At 35.2% G+C, this 27,579-nt stretch overlaps 1 protein-coding gene across 1 annotated transcript in view; it reads left to right on the top strand.

The window, feature by feature from the left end:
- The first annotated feature begins 8,259 nt into the window (after nucleotides 1-8,259).
- The window catches only part of mirr (iroquois-class homeodomain protein mirror), a 30,232-nt gene continuing 10,912 nt past the window's right edge, over nucleotides 8,260-27,579 (top strand). The window contains exons 1-4 of the mRNA XM_081983501.1: nucleotides 8,260-8,999; nucleotides 21,354-21,558; nucleotides 21,614-21,729; nucleotides 25,760-25,869. Of these exons, the coding sequence (XP_081839627.1) occupies nucleotides 8,961-8,999; nucleotides 21,354-21,558; nucleotides 21,614-21,729; nucleotides 25,760-25,869 (470 nt within the window). The 5' untranslated portion in view covers nucleotides 8,260-8,960. The remainder of the gene's footprint in view (nucleotides 9,000-21,353; nucleotides 21,559-21,613; nucleotides 21,730-25,759; nucleotides 25,870-27,579) is intronic.

The following is a 27,579-nucleotide window of genomic DNA, read 5'->3' on the forward strand; positions in this document are numbered from 1 at the left end:
AATGACCAGTTCCCTGTTTAAGCAAAAATAGTCGATAGAAAGTCACTTTCTCGAAGTCAACTCAATTTGTTCTGGATTTTCCTTATGTAGTAATATGTTATTGGTTTGAAATGAGTTGTCAAAAATAAATATATAATACAAGCAGTAGAAAGCAATAATTGTGGTTTTTGGACATGACAAAATTATACAGTGAAGTTATTAGAACATAAGTCTTAGTTTTAAGCTGTTTTTCGTTTTGTGACACTTTTATTACAAGCTTTAACACCGTCTTAAAATGCTACTTAACCCAACATTTTTGGGAAAGAAACGTTTGGAATTTCCCAGTCAAAGCCCAAAAGGGTGAAACGAAGAAGGTAATTCTTATTTTTTTAATCCTCTTAACACCCCAAGTATATTGTCTAGTTGTACTTGTCTTATTACTACCTTAGAAAAATATACTAAATCTACTGTCAGATGGTGTTTTTCAAGTTATTCCTTTACTAGTAAAATTCCTCCAACAAGGTAAAAAAAAACCTTGTTACGTTGATAGTTTGTTGTTTTGCCAATCATCCATTCAATTTAAAAATAATATACGAGTTTCACCAACTTGATGGCTTTACTCCTACTCTAATAAAAGATTGAATTAATATTCAGAAAGCAGCAAAGTAATTCCCCTCCAAAACTCGAATAATCCAGTGTGTCAAAACAATAAAGTTTCCGAATAAGAAAATCAGAGACTCCAATAATAAGCAACCCCTTCAAAGACCGTCATCTTTTCCCCTCTCCCCCTTCACCCTTGTTCCAGAACAGGGTTTGCAACATTTGGCCCGACCTATTATCAAGACCTTTTAATTAATACGCGTAATACTTGGCTGTATATTAATTAGTCCTCCCACTTATATTGCTCAAGATGGAGATCTAATAAGAAATTTCCTACACCCAAGTCGATCGGAAAGGGGTAAGCGTAGGGGTTTAACAGAGTGCTTCCATAGCATAGGAAACTGAAATTAGACAACAGCATATTAGATGATGGTAATTGTTAATATTACACAGGCCTTTAGGAGACGTGCCCGTATTTAATTTTAAAAAAATACTCAGTATGATGGACACGTACGTATATTCAAATTCGTACATTGTAGAACATTAAAAAACATGTCGTGGAGTAGCGCGTGCCTATACTTTTGTTGTTATTCAACCGGTACTAACTATTCGGGACTAGTACCGGAAGTGGCAGTTCCTCCTTGCTGAAGCTCGATTTACGTTTGCCTACGAAATTGAGTTAACAAATTCCTCGAGGGGAGAAAACTGGGAGCCAAACTTCGCATTTTGAATTAACACGTTGTCGTAATTGAACTCTCCAACTTACACCCCTTTTCAAAGGTGGGGGGAGGGGACCCTCGGGAGTTGTGTGTCTCTTTTACGTAAATAAGGGATATTGTCAACTTTCTGATTGTAAGTGAACAGCTGCGTTCTCGATTTTGACTCGAATTTATACTAACATTGTATCACTTTGATGAGTTAATTTAACAGAATTGATTTACTCTAATTATTTAGCATTATTTCCCTGCTATCATCATTGTGCCTTAATGATATAAATAATTTTATATTTTGTTAAACTAGATCAGATTTTCAGAATAGTTTTCAGACAGTTTAAAGTTTAAGCCTCAAAATAGTTATGCATTACTTTGAATCATGGGTAAATTGGTTTTATATTTAAAGTATTTCTTGAACAGGTTACAAAATAGTTTTCAACACAAGATTGATTAAGAATGTGAAATTAAGGGTAAGGAACAAAATATCGGTTAAACGTACTTTGAAAAACGCTTGGTTTAGAAAATAAAGAATGTAAAATCTCCAATAGTCTTGAAGGTAAATTAAATGCTTAAATTTAGAACACAATCAACTTTAGGCGTGCCAACTGATGTTAATTTTCTGTGATTAGACTATTGCTCAGGTTAGGTACCAGAGCTACTTAAGTGCCATCAGCCATCAGCTTTCAAATGTGTCAAACTATCATTTAAATTTACACTAATATTCAGCAGATATTATTTCTTCATGCCATTACGTCAAACACTTTTATGTTAATATACACCTGCGGAGAGCAATAGAGCAAGAGAACTCATTTTTGACAAAATGTATCACATTCCAAACTTACACTGATCACACAACCAAAATTTCTAAACAGGGTTTCAAATAGTTACCTATGCACACCATTCCATTTATGATTTCAAGATACTATCAAATAAGGTGCTGTAACTTGAAAAAAGACAATACTCAGGTTAGTTTAGCATCGTTTTTGGAAGTAGCCAGTTGCAAGACTAAAAACATAGCACTTGGGCACATACTCAGAAATTCTTTTGGTATATTTATAGCAGTTAACGTGAAATGAGTATTTTCCTGTAATGCCCAAGTGGAATACGGATAAGAACTATTGATTTCTAAGAAATTCACATGTTTCTTTTGTTCTCTATTAACTGTCCCACCATCGTTTCTAATGTTCAATAACCAATTTGGTCTGCTTGGTGTCGTAGTCTGGTTTGTAAGCCTATAGTGTATGATATTTGCATTTTAGTAACTTAAGGTAATTGTTTAGCTCAGATCCTTCCATTCTAGCTGGAACTCGAGTTCCTGCAAGCTTCTTCAATTAGGTAAATTTCAATCTCTCCTCCGAATCTCCCATACTTTTTTTGTGATAACCTTAAAAGCACAGTAAGCTGGCATTCAAAAATAGCATGGAAGAAATAGTCTAGCATATAATATCTCTATGAATACTTGAATGGATCAGTCTAACGAAAACGTGGCAAGTTTACATAATTGGCAGTTCTGCCTTTAGATCTAGAAGATTAACAAGAACTAGTGTAAAAAAGAGCGATGTTTAAAGGGACATCAGTGCAAAAAAATAAAACATACAGTTAATGTTCCTTTGAAAAAACGATTCCACCATCATCAACCAACATGATTTTGTCTCATAAGAAGTAGTGATATATCTACTGATATTGATAAACTCCACCATATCTGAGACTAGTGAGACTTAGACAAAACATGCTTACAAAGGAATTTAAAAGCAAAGATATAGCAGAAAACAAAATTTTTCTACTAATACATAGACTTATAACCAAAGAAAGGGTCTGCTGTCCACAAATGTAAGTATTACCAAATTAAGCAATAATCTGATGCGACGATTTCCGTATTGGAAATCATTAGATTTGCCAACATCGCATCCTGTCTGTGTTTGATTTTTTATTCTGTACGTCTATTTGATAAGCTGGAAAGTTATATAGCCTTATTTTTGTTTGAGGACTGGCATACACTCTCACAGATTTTACTCATAATTCAAGTCTTTCTGAATCATGAACTAGTTCATGGACATCTAGAGCAGTTTCTGAACTTGAAGACGTCATTATAGTACTCTAACTCAGAGAGTTAATTACAGATGTCACTATGGGTTGCACACCACTAACGTAAATACAAACATTACAATGGTAGGTTTTTTAACTGAAATAATGAAGTACAACACAGAAAAAGGGCTTTACCAATAAAGAACTCAATTAAAATTCACGTAATAATCAATTTTTTAATCAAAAAGTTCTAAAGAAGCAAACAAACGGCACTTCTAACCTTAGGTTAGTATCTTTGAAGTTTCTGTTATTGTTGTTATTTTTATTAAGTACAGTACTTAGTACTTAATCAATTAATCAAACAAAACATTATTTTGAGATGCATAAGTCCCTTTTGTTTTAAGTGGATTTACCCAGAACCGATGAGGAAACAAATCCGGCAATTTGCAGAAAACAAACCAAACTCGTAGCGTCACAAAAGAACGCAGCACCTCCGGACAACTTAAGATGCGCATAAATCAAAACTTAGTTTCCGTCTGTTTACCGCTGTTACGAAATTACGGAAAACTTCTTTAAGGGGAGGAGGCGCTTGACTTTCAAATTTAATTTCGAAAACCGTCCTCAAACTTACTAGCGTTGATATTACACCGAAAAAAAAAATGTAGAAGGTTAGGCAACCCGCGCGGCGCGATAAAAATCGGTCCTTTTTTACTTCCGGCGCTACGGTCGCCTCGATCCGTCAAATTGACGTTTAATCAGAGAAAGGCGGGGCCGTAATGGTATACACAAAAAAAGGAGCCGATTAGAGGCGGTGCCGTTAAGTAAACCCGGTTTCTGATTGGTCGTACGGAGGCTGAGCCGCTTTTAAATCAGAAAAAACGCGCGTTTGTTTGGTTTTGAGTGAGTAATGTTTAGTTAAAATCATTTCGGATAGGTGGCGATTCATTAGTTCAGGGAGCGGCAAACTAGTTTTTAGTACCACCAACAAAAGCACTGGCAAAATAGTTTGGTTAACTGAATATTCAGACAATTTAATGTGACTTAACCGTTTCACAATCTGACCTAAACCAAGTTAAGTTCAGTAAATGGTACTAACCGATAAACACGATCAAGAACCGCTCGATAGTGATGAGGTACCGGTAGAGTGACTACACATGGGGACAAGGTTGTGGAGGCAATAAGTCTAGATTTAATGATCTCTGAAGATAAATTGTCAATATTTGATTGCTCTCCTCTAAAATTCCCCCGAGAGTTTCGTAAAGATTTATGCTCACCAAACGCGGATCGTGTAATAGTTCTCTAATGTCGCCATTTGCCTTTAAAAGGCGTTATGATCGTGTTTCAGTTTAAAAGAAGAAACCCAACTCTTTTTAGGAAAAAGTGTGGGAAAGATGATTTTTGTAGTATAATTTATGTTTTTAAAGTGATTTTACAAATGCATTCCTGATCAATCCCTAGAGAGATTCAAGTTCTACGTGAGTCGTTTGCTAATCTTCAAACGTAGAATTGTGGTGTACCTAAATACTGTAATATCAATTTTTTTGGTATTTTTAGGGTCTGTACTTTCACCTCCGAATAAATTTATTCTTGGGATAATTTCTATAGAAATGACGGAATTGACCAATAGAAGCATCTGATTTCACGGTTTCCATAGATATTATCCTTAGAAAAGTTATTCTGAAGTAAAAGTACTGGAAAAGTACTGGGCCTTAATCGGGCACAGACTAACCAACCACTAGACTCTTCTTAATTCATTATTGTAGACAAAGTGGCACCTGTAGTCAAGGAAATATCCTCTCTCTATAACGGTTGAGAATTGTTGTGCTTATAATGATCATTGATCTTGTTGACTAAACCCTTACTCTAGGGAACGAATTTCCTATCTAGAGTGTAAAAGTCAAAGTAGTACCTATTTGATCAGTTATTTCACAACAAGTAAGGCAAAATCGAACTGTACTGTGTTCTGTCATGAAAATTGTCTTGATGATGTAAAAAGCAAGAATCATCATATATAATATCTGTTAAGTAACCTGTAGCTTTTTTTATTCTGCTTCTTAGGGTAAGAATAATTTTAAGTAGGGCCCTGCTTCTCTTGTAGTATCTGAATTTTGATCCCTAACTCATATTAGGTACTACCTATTTTAGGTGGTCATCAATGAGCCCCACAATAGTTAGTATATTAATTATATCTAGTCTTAACTGTAAACAACTTCATGGATTAGGTACTATCTTCAATACAAGTTTGTATTCATCACTATAGATAATAGCAGTGTAGCTTTGCTGCTATCGTCTAGCAGTCTAGTTGTCAGGTTGACTTTGTTTTAAATTAGTTTTTATCTTATTTCTTGTTTTTTTTTTTTGGTTTTGACACATTTAACCCCTTTTTGACTAATGCCTTGGAAGTAAATCAAAGTCTATTAGGTGTCTTCTTTGTACCTCATGGATTGAGGATTTATAAAGTGCCTAAGTGTTGTCGCCACTGCGGATTTGAGTGCTTTGCATTTAGAACCGGGGTAAACAATGTTAATTGGAACACCCTGTATGTTAGTTGTTGTGCAACATCTAGTGACATCTGTAGGTACTGTATGAGTTAGAAAGTACAAATGGCGTTCCCAAATCTAGGAACCGCCCAATTAATGCTGTATTATTCGAAATTTTGAACCCCTGAGCTGGAAGAGTCACGTGTTTCTAAAAGCAGCTAGACTGAACCAAAATTTTGACTGTTAATTTGATTTTACTCTTTTCTTTACCTTTCTTTTAAAATAGAATCTCATGCTTTAATCAACTTTTAATATAAATTTTAGGTTTCGTTTTTGGTTTATCAATCCCAATCCGCCTTTAATCAATTTTTTTTATATAAATCGGTCAGAGGATTAGGTTGATAAACAAAACAAAAAACCTCACCATTTTTAAACCGATCAAATCGGTGTTTATTGAATGATGCGGCATTATTGGGGCTGTTCCTACATTTGGAAACGCCATTTCTACTTTCTAACTCATAGAGGTGAGTACAGATGTCACCAGATGTTGCACAACAACTATCATTTCTGGAATCCAGTTGACTATACTGGAATGAAGGTTTTGTTCTTCAAATATTCAAAATAAAGCAAAACCTTTGTCCTTCCACTGTATTCTGCAACTAGTCCGTGTAGTAAGAAAGAAAAACCAGGATTTAGGATTGTTTTTTAACCAAATAAGGTGCAATACGTAGAGTGAGTTTTTTGAAAGATGCAACTGGCTTTGTAGACCATTTTTTTTATTCAAACTTGTTGAATTATGCTCTAACTAGGTCTATTTTAATGATAAACCATTCAGAATTTATTCTGTAGTGCGACTATGTCTATTGAGATGATAAAACTGATGAAAGATCCAATCCTAGTGCTTTGATTGAGTTTCTAAAAGAACATGTTACAGCTAAAATATCATGATATAGTCAACTTTAAATAAACTATAAAAAGTTGAAAAGCTTAAAAATTATTTATAAAAATATGGAATTGAGTATATTCATGTATGATACAAGAATTGCTGTTTTGGTTCGAAAACTGTTGATTTAAAAATAACGGGCAAATACGATTCAACAGAAGAGAAGAGAGTTCAGTTCAAGAGAGAAACGAGAGTTCAGGCCTGTAAGTGGCTCCACCTATGAGGTACATGACGAAAGTGATCCATTTTTGTAACGTTTTGTAAGGTAACTGCGGCTAACTTGACGTAGTTGGGTATAAGCTATGTGTGGTTCAGTGGTGTGTAAGGTGTAGCTTTTAGAGACACCCTGTATAATTCGGTTTCTGTCACTCACTTTTAATGTCATTTGCATACTGATGTTTGAATGATGCTCTTTTACTTGTTTGGTCCACTTTATAATAATAATTGACATTATTCGACATTTAAGTGTCGAAAAAAACCGTGACCGACACATTTTTCGACGCGTCGAAATAGTTATTTCCCTAACAAGTGCGGAAAGCGATACATTTCCGCACGCGATAGCAGTCGAGTGTGGAAAAAATGCTTTCTACAAGTGTTCGGAACAGGAGCAGTTCCTGCTTCAAGCTCTTCTTTTTTATTACACCAAGTTGAAAATAATACATATTCCTTGTTATAGCGTCCTGGTGATTTTGACACTCATAAATTCAAACTTTTAGCGATTGGTTTGCATTTTATATTTTGGGAGCAAATAATAGTCAAACTGACGTACCTACTTTACGTTTTGTAAGTGATATGTTTACTTTGATTGACATAACATAAAAGCACGTGACAGAACCATCAGTTGGTTGTTACACGTAATATACAATGTTACTCAGAAGTTTCGAAGAATGAATAGAATTCTTTTAAAGTTTGCCAGCATGAATGCGTTTCATGTTTCATGGACAAGTTAATTAACTATGATTAATTAATAACATCACTGACGGCGTATTTAAGTCACATGACGTCTATTTGGTAGTAGTTGTATTGAACTTAGAGCGGAAAAAAGTATCAAATTCTGCACCGGAGTAGAAAAAATAATTTTCGACGTGACTTATATGACGCCTCCCATCCCTGGCATGGACGCCACTGAGCGCAGAAGAGATCAGCTGTTAAAAGAGGAAAAGTCGTCGAGACGCCGTCAACGAGTCGTCCTCGTCGCACTAAATCGGTTGGATCGGGGCCGACGTCGAACGTCGACGAGAAAAGGCCGGAAAAGGAGCAAAACGAAACGGGAAGCGTGTCGCGTGAGCGGACAACTCGCTCTCACCCATACTACGGACATAACTCTGTCGCTGTCTCCCATTGGGCGACGCGAATGGGCGGACCCGCACTTCATCAATCGTTCCGCCGGTGGTGGGAGCGAGAAAAAACCCGCCCAACGTGGAAAAGAAGTAGGGCTGAATTTTTGTGGTGGTGGTGCTAGGGGAATACGGACGGAGTCGGGGCCGCAAAAATGCCGCTTAGTCAGTAGTCTCGTAAGAGTTTGACGTGCTCCCCGCCGCCGGACCTACTATTTTTTTCTCTCGTCGATTTCGATCGACTCTCTGGTAGTCGGACCGCGCACCCAATTTGTCGTTCGAGTTAAAAGAATCCCGTGACATCGGTAGTCGCGAAGTGACGCCAGCAAAAAGAGGACGATTCACAAACCGGGACACGGGGAAAACGGAGAAAATATCGAGGACGCGTCGTCTCTCCCTCCACCACCCCGCGGTTGAACACTCCCCACCCCTCACCCCGCAAACAGCCCCCCCCGCTCTATCGCGGCGGTGGGTGGAGCCGATCAACATCGGTAGCAAAAATTTGCGGTTAGACGAAAGAAGTACGCTACCGGGTAATTTACCTGACGATCGGGCTTCTGAATTTTACATCGCCGCTACATCATTACGGAACCACGTGCTCTTGCTCTCGAATTCGGGGTTTTCCACTACGGTCCACGACTTCATTGACTATTTCGACGAGCAACGCGGCGACGCTACTTTCGTGCGTGTCCCGGCGTCGATTCTGCTTGCCGGACTCATCAAGCGACAACCAAAACTGTGGTGCAGGTGCAGACGACAAGAAATTAGTGCGAAAAAGTGTTGTTGAGTGACGCTTGCCAGTTTCTGGACCGATTAGAGAGACGCGCGTTTTGCCATGTTTCCTGGACCGGCACAACACTAAGAAGTCGGCCGCTGGGACACTATGTCCCAGTTCGGATTTAGGGCATCTCCGAGTACTCAGGTTTGTACTTCTCTATGATTTCAGTCAACAAACGGAAAAACCACAATCATGTCTGATAACTGGTATCAGAACTAACAAAAAAATAAATGATCAGCTAAAACTAGAAATAATGCAAAATATTGAAATCTTGCAAAATCCGAAAATTAGCTTTCTAAAAAATGGTCTAAGGATTGTTTAACTGGAAACTTTTAAAATGTCTCCATCACCAGTTTTTGCAAGTTAAGTGTCTAATTACCAGCCTAATTACATTATTACTGACATACTTCTCAGAGCTCGAATAAGTATTAAAGGAATACACTTTCAGGTAATAAGTACTTAAATTGAAACATTTGCAGTACAAGTAATAAATAAACTAGTTCTTTGAGACATAAGTTTAATTGTATCACTCACTACTTAAGTAGTCTCAGTAGTATAATTAAAAAGAAGATCTTAAATACTTTGAAAACATACTTTTTGACAATAATCTGCATTAAAAATGTTGTTATTTGCAGATATAATTTTATCATTTTGCAGATATAATATTAAACATTTTATCGTCATTTTGTTTCAAGATCTGTGATGTTAGTTAATGTTATTAATCATATAAGGGGATTAACAAGTTTAGTCTTTAATCCACGAGAAAAATGTAAAAGAAAGGTGATCTAAACACTGACCCTCACTGACACTCAAAATAATACATTTCTATGTCAAAAAAGTAAACTAAGTTTGTATTCAATTGTTTTCAATTTATAATACAAAATGAAAATGAAACAAAAGTGAAATAAGCTTAAAAAATCAGACTCCTAATGTGTTTTTGAGAAATTTTCAGAAACAGGCAAATCCCACAGTATAGCAAGAATATTCTTGCTATACTTTGCTTTTAGTTAGTCAAAAAAGACAAAATTATTCAAAGAAAAAAAGACTAAGTCAGACAAGCCTTGGGACAGTCACAGGATGATTTTTCTCAATCTGTTGCAAATATTGACAAAAATATCCAAATTAATCTCATTATTTAATTTAGGCTCCTGCTGCTCCAATTTTTTGAAAAATTAGTGAAAAATCCTAGTCCTGCTTCACTGTAGCACATAAAACTAATAAACCAACAAAGAAGCTATGATTAATCATGTTATTAACAATTTGAAGAGTATCCTGAAAGAGATTATAATGATCAAAATCAAACTTTGATATAGAAGATGCTGGTTGAATCATGTTCACTATCAGTTGTTCAATCATCTGACATTATACCAAAATTTCCGGGCTTGAAATATCCGAAAAGTGTTTTTCTTTTTCTATGACAATCACTTACTAATATTCCAGTTTTCAAGAATGCTAATTTAAAAACTTTCAAAATTGTTAAATTGTTACTATTGTCTTTTCCACCACATTATTTGACAACACTACAAAAATCTAGCACCTTTAGTTAATTGGTATATTTACCAGGATTTTTCTTTGTCCCTTTCCATAGTAAAATTTTCCACTGGAAATATCCTATAACCTTTTGTTCTCTGAGATTTTACTGCAAGTTTTACTAGTTCTATAACAAACAACTTAAAATGTTAAAAAATTGATCATAATTGCAGCAATTGCCAGAGAAAAAAACGAATGTATTGTTGTGCTAGGTAATTGCCTAGATTTTGATAGAAGACCGGACTGGTCGATTTTAAACGCCAAACATACTTTAAAGAGGAATTTAAAAAACCAGAACTGTCTAATTATACCAAAATTCTTAGAGAAGACTAAGTGATTGATTACAACAGCCAAGCATATTTTAAAGAAGAACTTAGTTCTAACAGCACCAGAAAAGAAGAATCAAAGAATGAGTTATTGAGCTGGCTAATTGCTCCAGAAATGTTGATGTATTATGTGGAGACGTTTCGACCGTTATTGAAGTTTTCTTCAGGCTTAAAAAGCAAAAATACCGTACAATAAGAGAATACTACACTAAACCCGGAATCATTAATCAGCAATAATCGATTATATCCAGATGAAAATCGCTAATTTCTTCAATTAATATCTCAAATGTGGTATTAATTTCTACTATATTAATGATATTTAAGGTATATTCATACAAGCAAAACACATTGTAAAAACGATCAGTTATAAGATAGTTCTTGGTAAAATGCACCTTAAAACGCTTTTAAAATGTACAAAAATTAACATTAGTCTGAGCATTATTCATTACCTACATCAATTAGTATTCAGAACATTAACTCAACTTTGATGAACTAAGAATATTATTTATAATGAACATGATTCATTAATGATGAACTCATTGATAAACTACTAACAGTGTTGTCGAATGTCTATTATTCAAAATCAAAATACCTAGATCAAGAGATGCTTCTGTCATATATAGTTTGTAAAGATGCTTTCTTTACCAAGCACAAACTACTCACTGTTCATCACAAACTTCAATCTAGTTCAATCATCAAAGATTGTGGAAAAAATTAGATTATGTTGGAATCACCCAGTAACAGTGGTTAGATTGAAAAGTATTAACAGAATTGAGTGAATTTCAAATTAATTTGAAGACAATAGAAATTCAGATTTTGTTATTGATTAAATACGATTTCGTAAAATATTTAGGTGGATTAAGGGAATTCCAAGATAAATAACAATCATTACTGCATTATCAATCAGCCCAGCAGGAAATCAAGCTTCTTGCAAGTATTTCTAAAAACAATTAATAAGCAGGATGATAAATCTCGTTCCACATAACAAACCGCGCAAACATACCCGGATCGGTGTATTAACCCACGTGTTATCGTCGAGGAAACAAATGTTTTATCATTAACCACTTGGGTGTCCCGTTAATTAGTTATAAATGCGTGCCCGCGAAATAAAACAACTCGTCCTTTGTGGTCGCTATCACTCCGTAAAACAACCTAAAAACTATTACCAGCCTTATTTATTTAATACTAAAACAATAAGTCAAGCTTTAGACGAGGGGACTGTAATTACTAATTAATTTATGTTGAAATGTTTGTTATATTTTTTTTAACTGAAATTTTTATCACTTATATCTCAAATTTTTACTATTTACTGTATAATATTTTACTATTCAGCAATGCTTGAATTTTGATATTTTACTTAAATTTCCTGAGTGTTGGATTCACCACATTTGCTACTCACTTATTTATATTATTTATTGCATAATACCCAAAACAGAATACAATGTAAATGAAGCAATAAATTAACTTAGTCCTGTTTATCAGTTTTTTTTTTTGTTTCACGTGGAAAGTATTTATTGTATTAACAATAATTTAGCATTTAGTGTTTCTGTAGTATATTATTAAAATGCCTCGAAACGCCTTTAAATTATTTAAACACATTTGTGGCATTCTTAAATTTAGTTATAAGCCCCCGATGACACTCTTGAAACTCATTTTTTATGGTCACGTGACAGTTTTTAGGTTAGATTAATTAAGTAGCATGTCTGCTTTTGCAGTTTGACTATTGTCAAAATGTCATAAGTATTAATGATTCAATAAAAATGACTTCTACAAGTTACCTGACTGTTTTTACAAATTTTAAAGACCCAAACGTCACGTGACTTTGACAATTACATTTTTAAGCTTGCAACACTGTAAAGGCAAGTTGACGTCTGTCAAAATTAGTCACGTGACCTTTAAAATGTGGTTTAAACTTTAAAAATTTGGCAAATTAAATTTAGACTATTTTAGACAGTTGTAAAAGCTGAAATTGTAAGAGACACATCAAGTGTTACTTTGATTATGCAATTTTAGAACTTGAAACATTGTAAAAGTCAGTTGACACCTGTCAAAACGACTTTTAAAATGTCACGTGACTTTTAAAATGTAATTTAAACGTTGAAAATTTGGTAAATTTAAATTAGGCAGTTGTAAAAGCTAAAATGGTAAAATACACGTTACGTGACGTTGATAATGCAATTTTGAGCTTTCAACACTGTAAAAGTCAGTGGACACCTGTCAAAAACAGTCACGTGACTTTAAAAACGTAATTTAAACCTTGATCATTTAGTAAATTAAATTTAGACAGTTGTGAAAGCTGAAATACACGTTACATTGATAATGCAATTTTGAGCTTGCAACACTGTAAAAGCCAGCTGACACCTGTCAAAAACAGTTATGCGACCTTAAAAATATAGTTTAAATGTTGAAAAATTGGTAAATTATTATAATAATTTGTAATGAATTTAATTTCAACTCAATATCATGTAACAAAATTTACTTTACAAGCCTATGCTGTTCTGTTCAATTTTCATTCAATTTAGTTATATTGATACATTGTCTACTGCAATGTATTCCTTAAAATATCGCAAAATTTCCTTGAAAGAAGCTCTTATTTCGCTCAAAATTCCAATAAAAATACCACAAAAGATTTTTAAATATACAGATAATGCCTTAAAATACTATCAAATGTCTCATAAATACCTTAAAAATATCTCAAAATGCTTCGTAATACCTCGAATGTGTACACCAAAATACCTCGGCGATCTACCCCTCCCTCGGTGGTCAATGAATTGAATTCAAGGCTTTTAAAGTAAAATACTAGAAATCTCTTTATTATTTTTTTGTTCTTTTGTGCGTTCCAGTTGCCAGTAGAAATAATTTTTGTGGTTTCTACTAAATGAGTGATTTTTCTATAATAGGAGTAACAAAAATGCTGTTTTGGTCAAAATTAGCTTGAAACAAAGGAATTTGCCGTAAATAAGCAAAGTAAAGACAAGCAAATGTTGTGTGTAATGAAATCAAATTAATTTACAGTTTCTGTCAAGTATACAAGGTTTCTGTCTTTTCTCTTTGTCACACACACAAAAGATGGTCTAATAGATATCTATCAGTTCAATTAAATTAATTATGAAACATTTGAAAATACACAATTTTTTGGTGACTAATGACACCATCACCAGCAACTTGGGAAACTGGAAACATATTGATGCACAAGAAATGTGAAAATCAAAACAGTTCATTAATGCACTAGTTTTTCCTCACAATTTTGATTGCTTATGGTAAAAAACACCAAAGTAAGTTGCAATTATCTTTTCTAACATAAATATAGTTAATTATCAATTAATTTAAGTGACCTGCAAATTAGTCGAAAGTTGAATTTTTAATCCTGGGCCAGCTATTAAACTTTAAATAATTTAACCAGTTTGGGTGTTCTAAATTATATGTTTATTAGTTTTTTTTTGATAAAGTAAACATTCCATGATAGCTAAGTGCATTAAACTTTGTGGAACGTTAAGTGATTTTCTCTCGTCTAAACTAGTACACTTAATTAGAATGTGTGTATCAATTAAAAACAATCAATCAAAGGGTAATGAACACCCAAGTCGATGTCAATTACTCGGTTATTTGTTATTGAAAGCGTTTATTTTTAAACACAAACACCGTGGGTTGGTTCCAGGAAACCCAGATAATCCCATACATTTTTGATCAACCGGTCAGTTAATCCAAGTAATGTGCACCGAATACTTCCTGCAACAAGTAAGTGTTTGTGTTTTTTTCTAAGTGCCGAACTTGTGGTTCTCTGCTATAATAATTCGAATCGTTCCAGTGCTAATAAGACAAACAACAGCACGAAAATAGCAGTACCACCGATCGCGGTACGTTTGAAGCGGATCGAGTACCGCAAGATAAGTAAATAATATGCAATGTTGCGAATGTGTTGCCGTTTCCTTTTCGGGTCCGGTTACACCGAGCAAACAGTCGGAATTTAGTGTTAACACTAGCAATGTTTATCATATTTCCTTTGCCAGTAATTTAATTGGGACCGAAAGCCTTTGGCAGGTCGACTTTTAACGCGTCCTAAACAAACCGTTCATTTTCCGTTTCCCAAACTGCTGTCAACTCGGTTACGGTTGTGTAAATCTTTTAAATCCATCGACAAATAAATCAGGGGGATTCTCACTCATGCTTTTAATGCGTTTAATAGGCTTATGCCATTGGCAAATAAAAGGTGGCCCGGTTTTTGGACCACCGCTGTATATGCACATAACCCAAAGGTTGACGGGGTTCTATAGGTAATTCGAGTATAATGGGAATTTATTATTCATGTAACTTCTTGTCGGGTTAGTTTACCAGGGTTAATGTATAAGTATTCACATAACTCATTTTCAAAGAAATAGTATAAATGTAGTATTTTAACTGGTAGTAAAACCACCCCCACAAAATGCCTTGAAATACCTCAAGATTTAGCAAAATTGCTTGAAAACACCGTCAATATATCCTAAACTGTAACAGATATGCAATCTTTCAAATTGAAGATTGATTGAATTTTTTATTTTTCTTTCATTTTTTAAAACATTTGGTTTGGGTAAACCGCCAATATTTTTTTGTACACCAAAATGCCTTTTTGCATACAAAATACCTTAAAATGCCTTTAAAATACTTCACAATGCTTCTATTACTCAAGATGCCTCATAGATGATTGCCTTAAAACTGTCTAAAATGCCTCAAATTGCCTTGAAATACATTGAAATACCTTTAAATTATTTATATTCAATAAAATGACTACCTCAGGTTACGTGATTGCTTTTCCAAATTTTGAAGACCCAAAAGTTTAAAATTGATTTTTTTAAAGTCACGTGACAGTTTTTAGGTTAGGTTAGGTGACAACATAAAGGTTTTTCCCAATTTTTGACACTTGATTTGACTTTTTGACTTGATTTTGAAAATTTCTAAGGTCAGGTGACTGTTTTTCCAAATTTTGACAAACAAAACATATTTTTTGTACGGTTGTCTGAATGACGTTTGAACGAATCTTCTAACTGTCATAGTAACTAAGTTAGCACTTGTCACATAAAGACACCTATCATTTAAAAGAAACACTAGAAAAATTGGTAACTTAAATTTAGACGACCAGTAAAAATTGTAAGAACTACGTCACGTGACTTGGATAATTCAATTGTTGAGCTTGCAACACTGCTAAGGCCAGCTGACATTGTCAAAAACAGTCACGTGACCTTCAAAACGCAGTTTAAACTTTGGAAAATTGATAAATTAAATGTAGATAGTTGTACAAACTTAAATTTCAAAATAACACGTCACGTGACTTTGATAATTCAATTTTTGAGCTTGCAACACTGTAAAGGTCAGTTGACATTGTTAAAAACAGTCACGTGACCTTTTCAAAATGCAGTTTCAACTTTGGAAAATTGATAAATTAAATTTAGACAGTTGTACAAACTGAAATTGCAAAATACACGTCACGTGACTTGGATAATTCAATTTTTGGGCTTGCAACACTGCTAAGGCCAGCTGACATTGTCAAAAACGGTCACGTGACCTTTTCAGAACGCAGTTTCAACTTTGGAAAATTGGTAAATTAAATTTAGACAGTTGTACAAACTTAAATAGCAATATACACGTCACGTGACGTTGATAATTCAGGTGTTGAGCTTGCAACACTGTAAAGGCCAGTTGACATTGTTAAAAACGGTCACGTGACCTTAAAAATGTCCACAATTTTCTTAATAGAGATTTTCTTTACGAGATTTTAAGACCCTTAGATAGTCTCCAATATTTTACTCCAAAAAAATTTTCTTTTCAAGAATGATTATTTTTTGCTATTTAGTTATGATAATGCTTTTGTTAGCAAAATTGCAGCTTAAAAATGATAAATTTGACGTTTTGAGCACCATGCAACAAGTTGTCTCCTGGAAAAGAATAGTGCAATTTGACGATTCAGTTACAATTTGAGTCATACTGCATATGTAATAGCACTATTCAGAGCTTTATTTTAAGATTTATTAACGTTTTTGAGTTAGTTGTTAAAAGTTCTAGACGACTAAATAGTTTAGTGTTAAATACGAAATTGGAGGGGTTGGTGCAAGAACCAGGCAGATCTATTTTTTGCCAAAATTTCTTTTATTCACTAAATATACCTCCTGAAAAAATTACTTAAAATCTTCTATTTTAACAGAAGTTTAGAGTTTGAGTGAAGAGTTTTATTGTGAGGTCTGGGAAGAAATTTCGGACAACCACCGGTATAAACTGAAAGTGGCAACAAAAAGACGAGTCCCCTTTAAAAAGGCATTAAATATAACAGTGGCAGCTGGTTTAGGACCCCTATTTTTAGGGTGTTAGTGACGCTGAGTTAAACCCATCAAAATAAATATCAAATCGGAATAAATTCTGGTCGGGTACGGGGTGGGGTGGTTATACGAGGGTCGATCGGTTGCCGTCTACGAATCCATTTATTTCCGCAGTTTTGTTTAACATTTTACCATTTATTTACTCGGGCGGGGCATAAAAACGACATAAAAACGAGGATAAATCAATTATTTCCAAATAGAACAAAACGTTCCCGTAATAAATACCAACCATAAATTTCTGTATTATTATATTACGCTATATATTTCGATTCAGTTATTGCCATATATGCTGAATCAACATTATTTAGGCTGGAGCAAACATGGCTGCTTACGTAAAAATAAAATACTTAGATCAGACTTGTTGGTGCAAGGTGCTAAGTAAAACCTAAGTGGCCAAACGTTAATGGGCTATAATAAGAAATTTATCAGCGGTACTTAGTTTGCAAGGTGTTAACACGCCCGTATACGGGGAAAATTGCGAAGTTTTACGTGCATTACATACTTAAATGTCTTGTTAATGGCTAGCTTTAAATATACAAAAGGGTACCGTACGCATGTCTTACCAAATTTATAGAAACCATTAAGAGCTTTGTAAAATGCGTCGATTAAAAAAACACACAAATACGGTATCAATGACTTAATGATGATACTAATAATTAAGGAATCAAAAGTTGTTTTTCGTGATAAAATTTTAGGGTTTGTTACAATTTTTTTTTGAGGCGAAAAATTAGAACATTTTGAAACACTGTATAACTCAAAATTCGTTAGAAATATACTAGTTCTTCTATAACTAAAAATGAAACTTGTAATGTAGTGATTTAAATTCAATCAATATTCGTATAGACGATATTGGCATTAAACTCTCAGTAGCAATGTAGCATCATTTGCCGTTGTAAGTGAGTTCCACGAGATTTTGAACTTTACTTACACTTTTGTTTACATGACTTAATGCTAAGAGCTAGGGATGGGTAAATTACCGGTGAATATTTTACTTTACTTTAACAGGAAATTTGCCGGTAAATTAGTGGTAAATCACAATTACCGTGTTTCTGGCAGTCAAATTTTGATAGCGCTTTTCTCCTTGACTGTACCAAATTTTGTAGTGTTTTTTAGGTTATTGAATGAGGATATCAAAAATGTGCTTAAAACAGACATTTTCTTACTCCAAGTGGGTTTTACAAGCGATTTTGTCACTTACGGCCCTTTCAACCTGTGTTTCTGTCAGTTCAAATTTTGACATCACTTTTCTCCCTGACTGTACCAAATTTTGTACTGGGTTTTTAGGTTATTGAATAGGAAGTTGAATGAAGATTTCAAAAATGTGCTTAAAACAGACATTTTCTTACTCCAAGTGGGTTTTACAAGCGATTTTGTCTCTGACGGTTCTTTCAAACTGTGTTTTGACAGTTCAAATCTTGACATCACTTTTCTTCCTGACTGTACCAAATTTTCTAGTGTTTTTTCACGTTACTGGATAGGAAATTTAATGAGCATTTCGAAAATGTGCTTAAAACAGTTGTTTTCTTATTTCAAGTGGGTTTTATAAGTGATTTTGTCCCTGGCTGTCTTTTAAACCTTATTCAACTTTCAGTCTACAATTTTAACTGATTTAAATATTTGTTGCACCAAACCAGTTTTTCCTATTAATACTCGAAAACGGTAAAATTTACAAAAAAATGAACTCCTTTTAACCCGAGTTTTAACTTTAACCAAACACTGTAGGTTTGTAGGACAGTTTTTGCTTCCAATATACAGCTGTGCAAGAAATGTATGGTGGTTTACTATTTTTGTCACCCTGTACGTAATTTTTAAGATAGAATTTGTTACTCTACACTACTGGAAAGAGGAGCTCAAAACGGTTCTTTTAAGTGGTTGAACCACCCTGAACTCCCAAAAATAACTGATTTACAGGGTGATCAAATTTCAAACCATAATTTCAACTGATTTGAAATTTTTTTAAATCAAACCAGTTTTTGCTAAATAACTCGAAAACGGTGAAAGTTACGAAAAATTTAAAAGAGAGCAAAAATGTTCTCGCTCATCTCTGGAAGTTTCACAGTCCGTCAATGCCCCTACTATACAGGGCGTGCATCAAAATTGTAGTGATTCAGATTTATGACTTTTCAAATTAATGCCAAACATGACTGACTGAATAACAAATTAGAACAAATTTACTGGTAAAATTGGTAAATTTTTCCGGTAAATTGGTAAATAACCGGTCACGGTAAATTTACGCCCGTCAAGTTTTTATAAAATTGGATATGTATGTAATGTCAAAACTACTATAAGTTTTCTATACTTCCAAGTCGATTTTAAGTACAAGTTAGGCTAAGTTGAGGTTTGAATGTGCCAGATCAATGTGCAAAATTACACAATCTAAAGTAAACTTATCTTAGCTGTACTTAAACTCAACTTCCTCTTCTTCTAAACCAGCTCCATGGTACAGATTAATTGTTCTGCAATAAAAAAATATATTAAAGTTAATCGATCTATCAGGTAAACCATTAGTGGCAGCAAAGCGACGTTGGGCGCTACAAAGTTGTGCAATTCGGTTGTTATCTAATGAAAAATTCATATTTATCCTATTAGCACCGTATTCACTGGTGTTTTAGCGTTTTACAAACTTGGACATTGCATGCAAGATTGGTTTTTGATGGTAATAGAAAAAAGTTGTTTGCACATAAATCTACAAAGTCCAGCTATACAAATGGTACCCATTCACCGATCGAACAAAGGCTAGTTAATCGACACCTAAACATAGCCAGACATTAATGTATGTCGAAAAGAGTGGTACCAGCGTACAGTGGTTCCGATTGCGGCATCGACAGTGGCACATAATCGAGCCGCCGTTTCTCATATTATTATAAACCGAAACGATTGTATAAACGATTCCTTGAGAGTACCCTCAATATAATGACAAAGCCGTTTGCATTATTCATAAGAGCGCGTCTTGGACACATTAAAACTGAAACTGAAACGAGGCAAATCCCGGCACATATCCAGTACATAAAACATTAACCTGTCGTTGGACGGCCGTAAATAACGTGCTAAAATAAAAATCCGCTCGAATTCGATTGGTAATTAATTTTTTGATCGGACTTTAATCAATGTTAATTGTTTATTTATACCGTTTAGGTTTTAATTATTTCGAAGGAACTGACCGCGTCCAGTCGTTTGTTCCGGAGATGTGAAGTGGACTGTTAAATTTAATTGAGACAACTTTTTTCTGATACTTCTCTCTCCATTTGCTGCTCATATACTGCTGAAGCAAAGTTTTCTAAGGTTTCAATAACAAAACAAAAAAACTACAGAATAGGCTTAGTGGATTGTCATTCATTTCTGATTCCTTTTTCCTTACTGCTGAAGAAAAGTTTTCTAACAGTAACTAACCAAGTGTAACATAGTCTGTTACTGACAGTTTACGTTGATATTTTAACGTTTAGACATCAAAATAGGGTTATGTATTTCATTTTCTTTTATTAAATCATTATCGTTATCAGTGTACCAGTTTTTGTGATTATTCTCTACTCAGTAAGCGTTATTATAACATTACTGACGGTTCTTATGTCACTGTTATGTCATTAGCTACACTAAAGGTGTAATCTACTTTACTTAAAGTCTACTTAATGTAACTTTAACCAAACTTATCCTTGCAGACTTGTTTGTATTTAGGCACTTAATGCAAGGAACAAACATAACCTCACTTTATGCTTTAAGAACGACTCTGACGATCTAGTGGTCGCGTCCAGAGAAGTTAACTGTCGCCTCCTCTTAATAAGCTGCCCCGTTAAACAGTTCAAGCCAATAAAACGCTTTTATAGATCATATTCGACCTATTATGAAAGGATTTTTACGAGGGATTTACGACACTATTCCCCAGGATTATGGCGATATTAAAACAGATTTTTTTGGAAGTAAATATTATATTGATATATAGGACATAGCGGTTAACTCGCCATTTTTATAGTTCCACTTAACCGTCTTGTGGTTGGAGCTGGAACAAATGGAAACTTAATGAAAAAAATCACAGAACAGGATCACAGGACAACCATTTTGGGGCGTGCACCCCTAAAATTTACGCCATTACAGGGGATTCATCGAGGTGTGCATATCTCGTATAACGGGCCCTTTACACCCTTACGTGTCGTCGCAATAAGGGCGGTAATTCCTAAAAACCCGCCGGCCCGTTAAATCCTATTACTTAGTTAGCGCACTCTTCCAAATGCTTCTCTTTTTACACAAAAAGACTGAAAAGAGACAGACAACTGTTTCACACTAGCAATGTATTGTTACAGAGTGCAGTATCGTCGGGCCCGTCCCAAACCACCCCACCACCACCCTCTAGCATGGCCGTGACGTCATCAGCGCCAACTCCTGGCACACCGCCCGCGCCTGCCCAACGCTGCTGCGATACTGGGCGGCCCATTTTTACCGACCCAATTACCGGTCAGACTGTTTGTTCCTGCCAGTACGAGTTGCTGGGCTACCAACGTTTAGCAGGTTAGTTCAAATAGTTGTTGTTCTAAACCTGGTACTAAGTAAAGTTGATTGTCAGGTGCTGGAGTTCCAGGGTTGCCAGCTCTCAGCATGTATAGCGCCCCCTATCCTGAAGGAATGGCCGCTTATTTTCCGGCTTTGGGAGCTGATCAGGCGCCGTTTTATACTTCAACGGTAAGTTTTGTTTTAGGCAAGAAATTTGATTCAATTTTGGCACAAGCTACAAAACAGTAGTAAGAATTGTTAGACCACTTTTTAGCAAATTGAATAAAAATTATTTATGTTTCACCTATACGTTATGAGAATACATAATACCTTGAAAACATATTATATAGTGTTTATAACAACTTGAGGGCATTACAGACGGACGTTATCATAACGCCCGCTTACCTTAGGATGCTCTTAACTTTTTAGGTAATAAACTTTCGTTAGCTTTTGCTGAATTTTCTTATATTTTTTAAAATTTCTTCCAGCTTTTGCCATTTTCACTAACTGACAGGACTATCAAAGTCACATCATTCAGGTAAAATAAACACTAAACAACATACCGGTCAAGGTATACCTTACTTTTCAATGCCAGCAACAGTAAATAATTGCTGAATTAGGTGAAACATAATGTCCATTATGTTCTCTCTAACGCCCTTAGTACATAAATAGCTATTATACATGTAGACTAGACTATTGTGACGGTTATGTGCCAGGTATCACGTGAGGCTGACTTTACAATAGTCTCAAACCACTAAGCTCAATCTACTTACTAACCAATCAAATTCAAAATTTTGGCTAACATTGGTTGGTTGTTGGCTGTCAATGTTGTTTGTCAGATTGAAACTCTGAATTTATAACATCAATCTACAGGATGTTAGATTTTATATAGCAAGGTTGCTGATCATTACATAAACAAGCAACATTTCAGATTGATCCAGATCTCTTCACTATCCACTATTGAACACCCTGTATGAATTAGTGCAATACTTAAAATCAATGAATGATTCACCGCTTCAGTAATTATCAGAGCTAATTTACCAACAGTTTTACGTTTTGCTATCAAATAACCTTGCACTCTTCAAGCATTTGCGTTACTTCAGTCAATTGTCGTGGATTTCCTTGAAATTTGTAATGATAGACCAAATGATATGTCGCTCAAAGTGGTGTCATTAGTGTTAATTCCACACATTCAGCTTTTTTGTTGCAACTCACTGTTGTCTGTAACTACAACTCCTCTGGTTGTCTCCAAGGGAAGAAAGCAAGTAAATATTTTTCCAAACTAATCTTTGATTAACATGAGACTTTGACCTTAAGGTAATTTCAAGAAAACTCCACTCGATTACACATTAAACAGTTCCGAACTTGTGGGCTTGGACATTAACATACAAACCCACTGTAAACATTTGTTCGTATGGTCTTTTACATTCAAATCTCCGCTAATTAATGTGGTGTTTTACATAAGCGTAACGTTAACTCATTCTCTTAGCTGGCGATAGTTATCTGCGGGTGCAATTGAGGTTAACAGAAAAAAATTCGTTCGCATAGCGACGAAAGAACGAGATAATGAGACGGCCGTTTGTTTCTCAAGAGACACACAGCCATATTTCATGCAGCATTTAGAAAAAAAAAAAACAGTTGCGGAATTATTATTATTATTAGTATTATGATTATTTAAATCTCATGCGACTAATGTATTCGCGTTTGTATTGTAATGTTGCGTGATGCCCTCCTAGAAGTAGAGCTACTGTTTTCCTATAGATTTTTTCCTGTATGTGTGTGTGTGTAACATTTCTACACGCGTGTGATTTTATTGAAAGTACTGAAAAGTGATGTGTCATTACCACTTCACGATCCGTTACCTGGTTCTGTTTCAAAATTTAGTTCTTATTCATTTATAAGGAGGTTTTTCTTCACAGTTACATGGTAACAGAGAATTCAAATGCCTCCGCTCAACCCACGATGAACGAGCGTAAAAACACGCTCCCAGGTAAAAACAAAGCAATTAAGCCCCATTGTAGGCGATCGACTAATTGTTTGGCATGTTTGAATTAAACATACAGTAGTCTTCTTGTGCTTCGGTGGACACCTATTGTTTGTTTGTTGAAAATGTAATATTATATTTCCCGGCCGGTCCACTCGTGTATTTAGATTACAATGCAGCATTGTTTGGGTTCTGGTTAAGGCAGCAAGTGGGCAGTCGTGATATCCCTTGGAATTTTCATCTTTCAGTTTCAGTTAAAGGACGCATGGATGAATGTTTTACTGTCAAATTTGAAAAGAATCACTAATGTTTCAATGTTTGTTTGGATAGAAGATTTTGATTTCTCACAGTGTTATTTCATCTAATCGGTGCTTCTATTCTCACTTAACCACCAGAATTTCTAAATTCCCAACTTAAATTTGACTTGTTTCAGGTACCTAGAGTCTTCAGTAAATTTCAAAAGTTTTGCATCCGTTTTCTTCTCACAAAGTTTTCAAGTTTTCAATGTTCCATTCAAGGAGTAAGAATGTCAAGTCAACCTCTCTTAGAAAATTTTTTGGTCATCTTCAGAATTTCTCGAATTGTAGAAAACTTTCTTCCTCTATGTCCTTTAGAGTACCAGAGATATTTTATTTCATTTGTCTATAAAACTATTTCCTCAGACTAAATAGAATAAGTCATATTTGTAAAAGTGAGTAATTTATGAGTAAAGGATTCGTTGGTATACTCTTAATTTCAATGAGTCACGTTATTCAGTTTAGCTCTTCTACAATCTTCTGATATGTGCTACACCAAACTTGGAGCTACTACACTTGGAACCTGTAAGAACGAATCTTCTGTAGATAAATCTGTTAAAACCTTCTAAAGATAACGTTAAGAAGAAATAGGAAACTTAGAAATATATGTGAAAAGATGGCTTAATTTGATTTGGAGAGAATACCGTTGAAAAATGACTGTGAAGGTTTTTGAATCCCGCAGAACTTTCGTAAGATGCTATTCTTCTTCTCTTCTTCTATTGCCCTATCCGATTAGGGACGTTGGCTATCATGGATCTTATTGGCTGCGCATCGGAACAGTTCAGTAGATGTTGCGCCGAACCATTTTCGCAGGTTAGCTAGCCATGAAATTCTTCTTCTTTCAGGCCCTCGTCGGCCTTGGCCTTTGCTTTGGATTATGTTTTGGAGAATTCTGTATTTGTTATTTCTCATGATATGCATGATTTCAGGCTCACATCCCATTCTTCGGAGTACTTCTTCGTTTGTAATTCTTTCTGTCCAAGAGATTCTAAGAATTCTTCTGAAAATCCACATTTAAAAAACTTGCAGCTTTTTTTCCATATCGTCTGACAGCGTGCAACAGAAGAGTGGAGTATATATAACACATGACTATATTCTCTTCTTTAGAGCCAAATTCAGATCTCGACCTGACAGGAGCGGTCTCATCTGCATAAACGTACTTCTCGCTATTTCAATTCTATGTTTTATCTCCTGTGAGGGATCCCAGTCCCCGTTCAATGTGCAGCCGAGATAAGTGAACTTTGCCTTCCTCTCAACTGGCTTATTGTTTATATACACGCTACCTGGTTGGACTGGAGTTTTACTAATCACCATATATTTGGTCTTATTGACATTTTAAGAGAGATGCTTTTACCATACGTAAATACACCAAAATATATGAAATCCACATAGTAATATATCTACTACAGTTGGGGTAATAGGGAATATCTCTTAGAAGTGGATTCTGGATATTATTTCCCTTTCCTAACTGTGATTTTGTATGGAAAATTGCATGAAATTTTTCTTGCCTGTGTATTAAGATTGTTACTAACTGGTATAGGCATAAAAAATGTTTGCCCAGGATTTTGGTATTTCTCTAGGCATTTAAAGAAAATAATAACATTAAAAGTTGGATGGTATGGTTGCTGTCACGTTATATTTAGGAAACAATTTTCTCAGATAAAATTTGTGGTGCCATCCAGTATATTAAAGTGTTGAAACTCATTCGGTACCACTCTGACACTGAACCTTGCGCAAAAATAAAACCGCAGGCAGCCAGCCAGCTTTAGCCATTTGGCAAACAAACTGCCAGTGATTAATAACAACCGGCCGTAATGAAGTTACACACGGCCACTCTCCAATCCTGATTTACGGTCTATTGCTTTTGTGCTTTGCTTGGTTTTTATTAAATAGCGTGGGTATCATATAAAGACGTATTATTTCTGTTTTTTTTTTGCAGGCTGCCGGCTTAGAACTGAAGGAGAACCTGGCGGCCGGTGCCGCCGGCTGGCCTTACCCATCCGTCTACCATCCCTACGATACCGCGTTTGCCGGTTACCCCTTCAACGGGTAAGTTTCTCCATTAAGATTCCGGACCATTTTTCTCCATTACGAATCCCTGGCGGAGCCATTTTTCTTCGGTGATTGATCCGGCCTTAAGGTCACCGCGGGACAATCCCGAGTGCGGTTAAGCCCTTTAGGAAGGACGTTCGTCATTTATTATTTAGTGCGATAATGGACATTACGCACACCCTTCGTATTTGAAGAGATACGGGACTTAACACACCCCCGTAGTTTTTTCCCCACTTCTAACTATAGAAATAGTCGATTTCCTAAATGTTTTACTCACTTTCTTTTACTTTATACGAGTTAAATGGAATAAATGGTTTTTGGGGATGGGTTCTGAAAACATAGCTAAGTAATAGATTTATTCTAGAATCACATATTTTCTATTAGTGAAAAGCGTTTTCCAATTAATGGTAATACATATACACTTGGACAACACTGCAAACATTCTGACTCTTCTTTATTTTTTTTTATAATACATATCGTTTTACTTTCATTATATTTTTCAACATCTTTGAAGAAATCTTCAGGTGCTTCCATCTCGTTGTGATTGAAATCATCTTTATCAGCATCACTTTTGTTCATATCGTCTCCATATTTTTTGGTTTTTGTGTTGTGTTGTGAAGTAAAAAGCATAATTCTCACTCTTATAGATCAATGAATCATTTCTGTTTTCTGTGCAACTGATGAATTATATGTCCTATTATTTAAAATATGACATACTGTATAGTTTAGACTGATGTGTACGAAATGACCCAATATGTGTCTTTTTCATCTCTTGCTTTAGATTCTACGGTGTTTTCTATACTAACTTTTTTACTTTCATCCTCTTCATCATATGCTGCAGTATACTAAGCTACAAGTTCTTTTATTCTGGTGCTCTTTGCTTCACAAACTTCTTCTTCATGTTTTCAAGCACTTTTAACCGTAGCTCTTTCTGGTATTGCTTGTATTGAAATTTGTATGTAATTCAAAAAATTTGGTAGCAAGGATCGATTACTAAATGGTCGTGCTGACTTATGGTAATTTCTCAAAAGACACTTGAATATACATCAAAATTTATGATTTTCGGCTATGACCAGTCAACTAGAGGGGCAAGGGGGGTATTACAAAACGACTTCCCTTTACGGAAATGGCCATTCAACACCTTTTAAAACAATACAGTCATTCGAGCGTAATGTTATCATCATCAACTTGCCGGTCGAGACCTGAATGTTCAACGACAGCGCTATTTACAACTTCCGATCACGTGGCAAGTCGCATTAGGGAGGTATCGCCTTAACGGGCCCCCGTGGATCTACAGGGTCTTGAAACTGTAACGGGACAGTCGGTAAACAATTTTAAGGCAAAACGTCTCTAATGTACCGTAACATCTGTCCGAAAGGACGCGGAGGAAACGGTCGACACTTCCGATTTGTCAGTCTTGCATAACAACGAGCAGTATTGCTCATGTTTATTCACTTAACAGTTGTTTATTGATTTATTGTTTGTCACACAGATCCTTATCGGGTCGGGGGGGCATTAGAATCCGGAAAAGTGGGACAGCTCGGTCCAAGTGTTCAGGGGCGCCATACAAGGTGGCCAGTTTGATCCTGTTTTTGCTAAACTAGCAAATAACAGTATTAATGCGTCCTTACAGGTGTTAATCGTTGGTTTACTTTACGTAACGTAGTGTAATTTAAAAAAATTAATGGCATTTGTTAGTTCCGGTGA

The sequence above is a fragment of the Ips typographus genome, linkage group LG7, assembly GCF_016097725.1.
Source record: "Ips typographus isolate SLU linkage group LG7, UJ_Ityp_2.0, whole genome shotgun sequence".
Classification (NCBI taxonomy): Eukaryota; Metazoa; Arthropoda; class Insecta; order Coleoptera; family Curculionidae; genus Ips; species Ips typographus.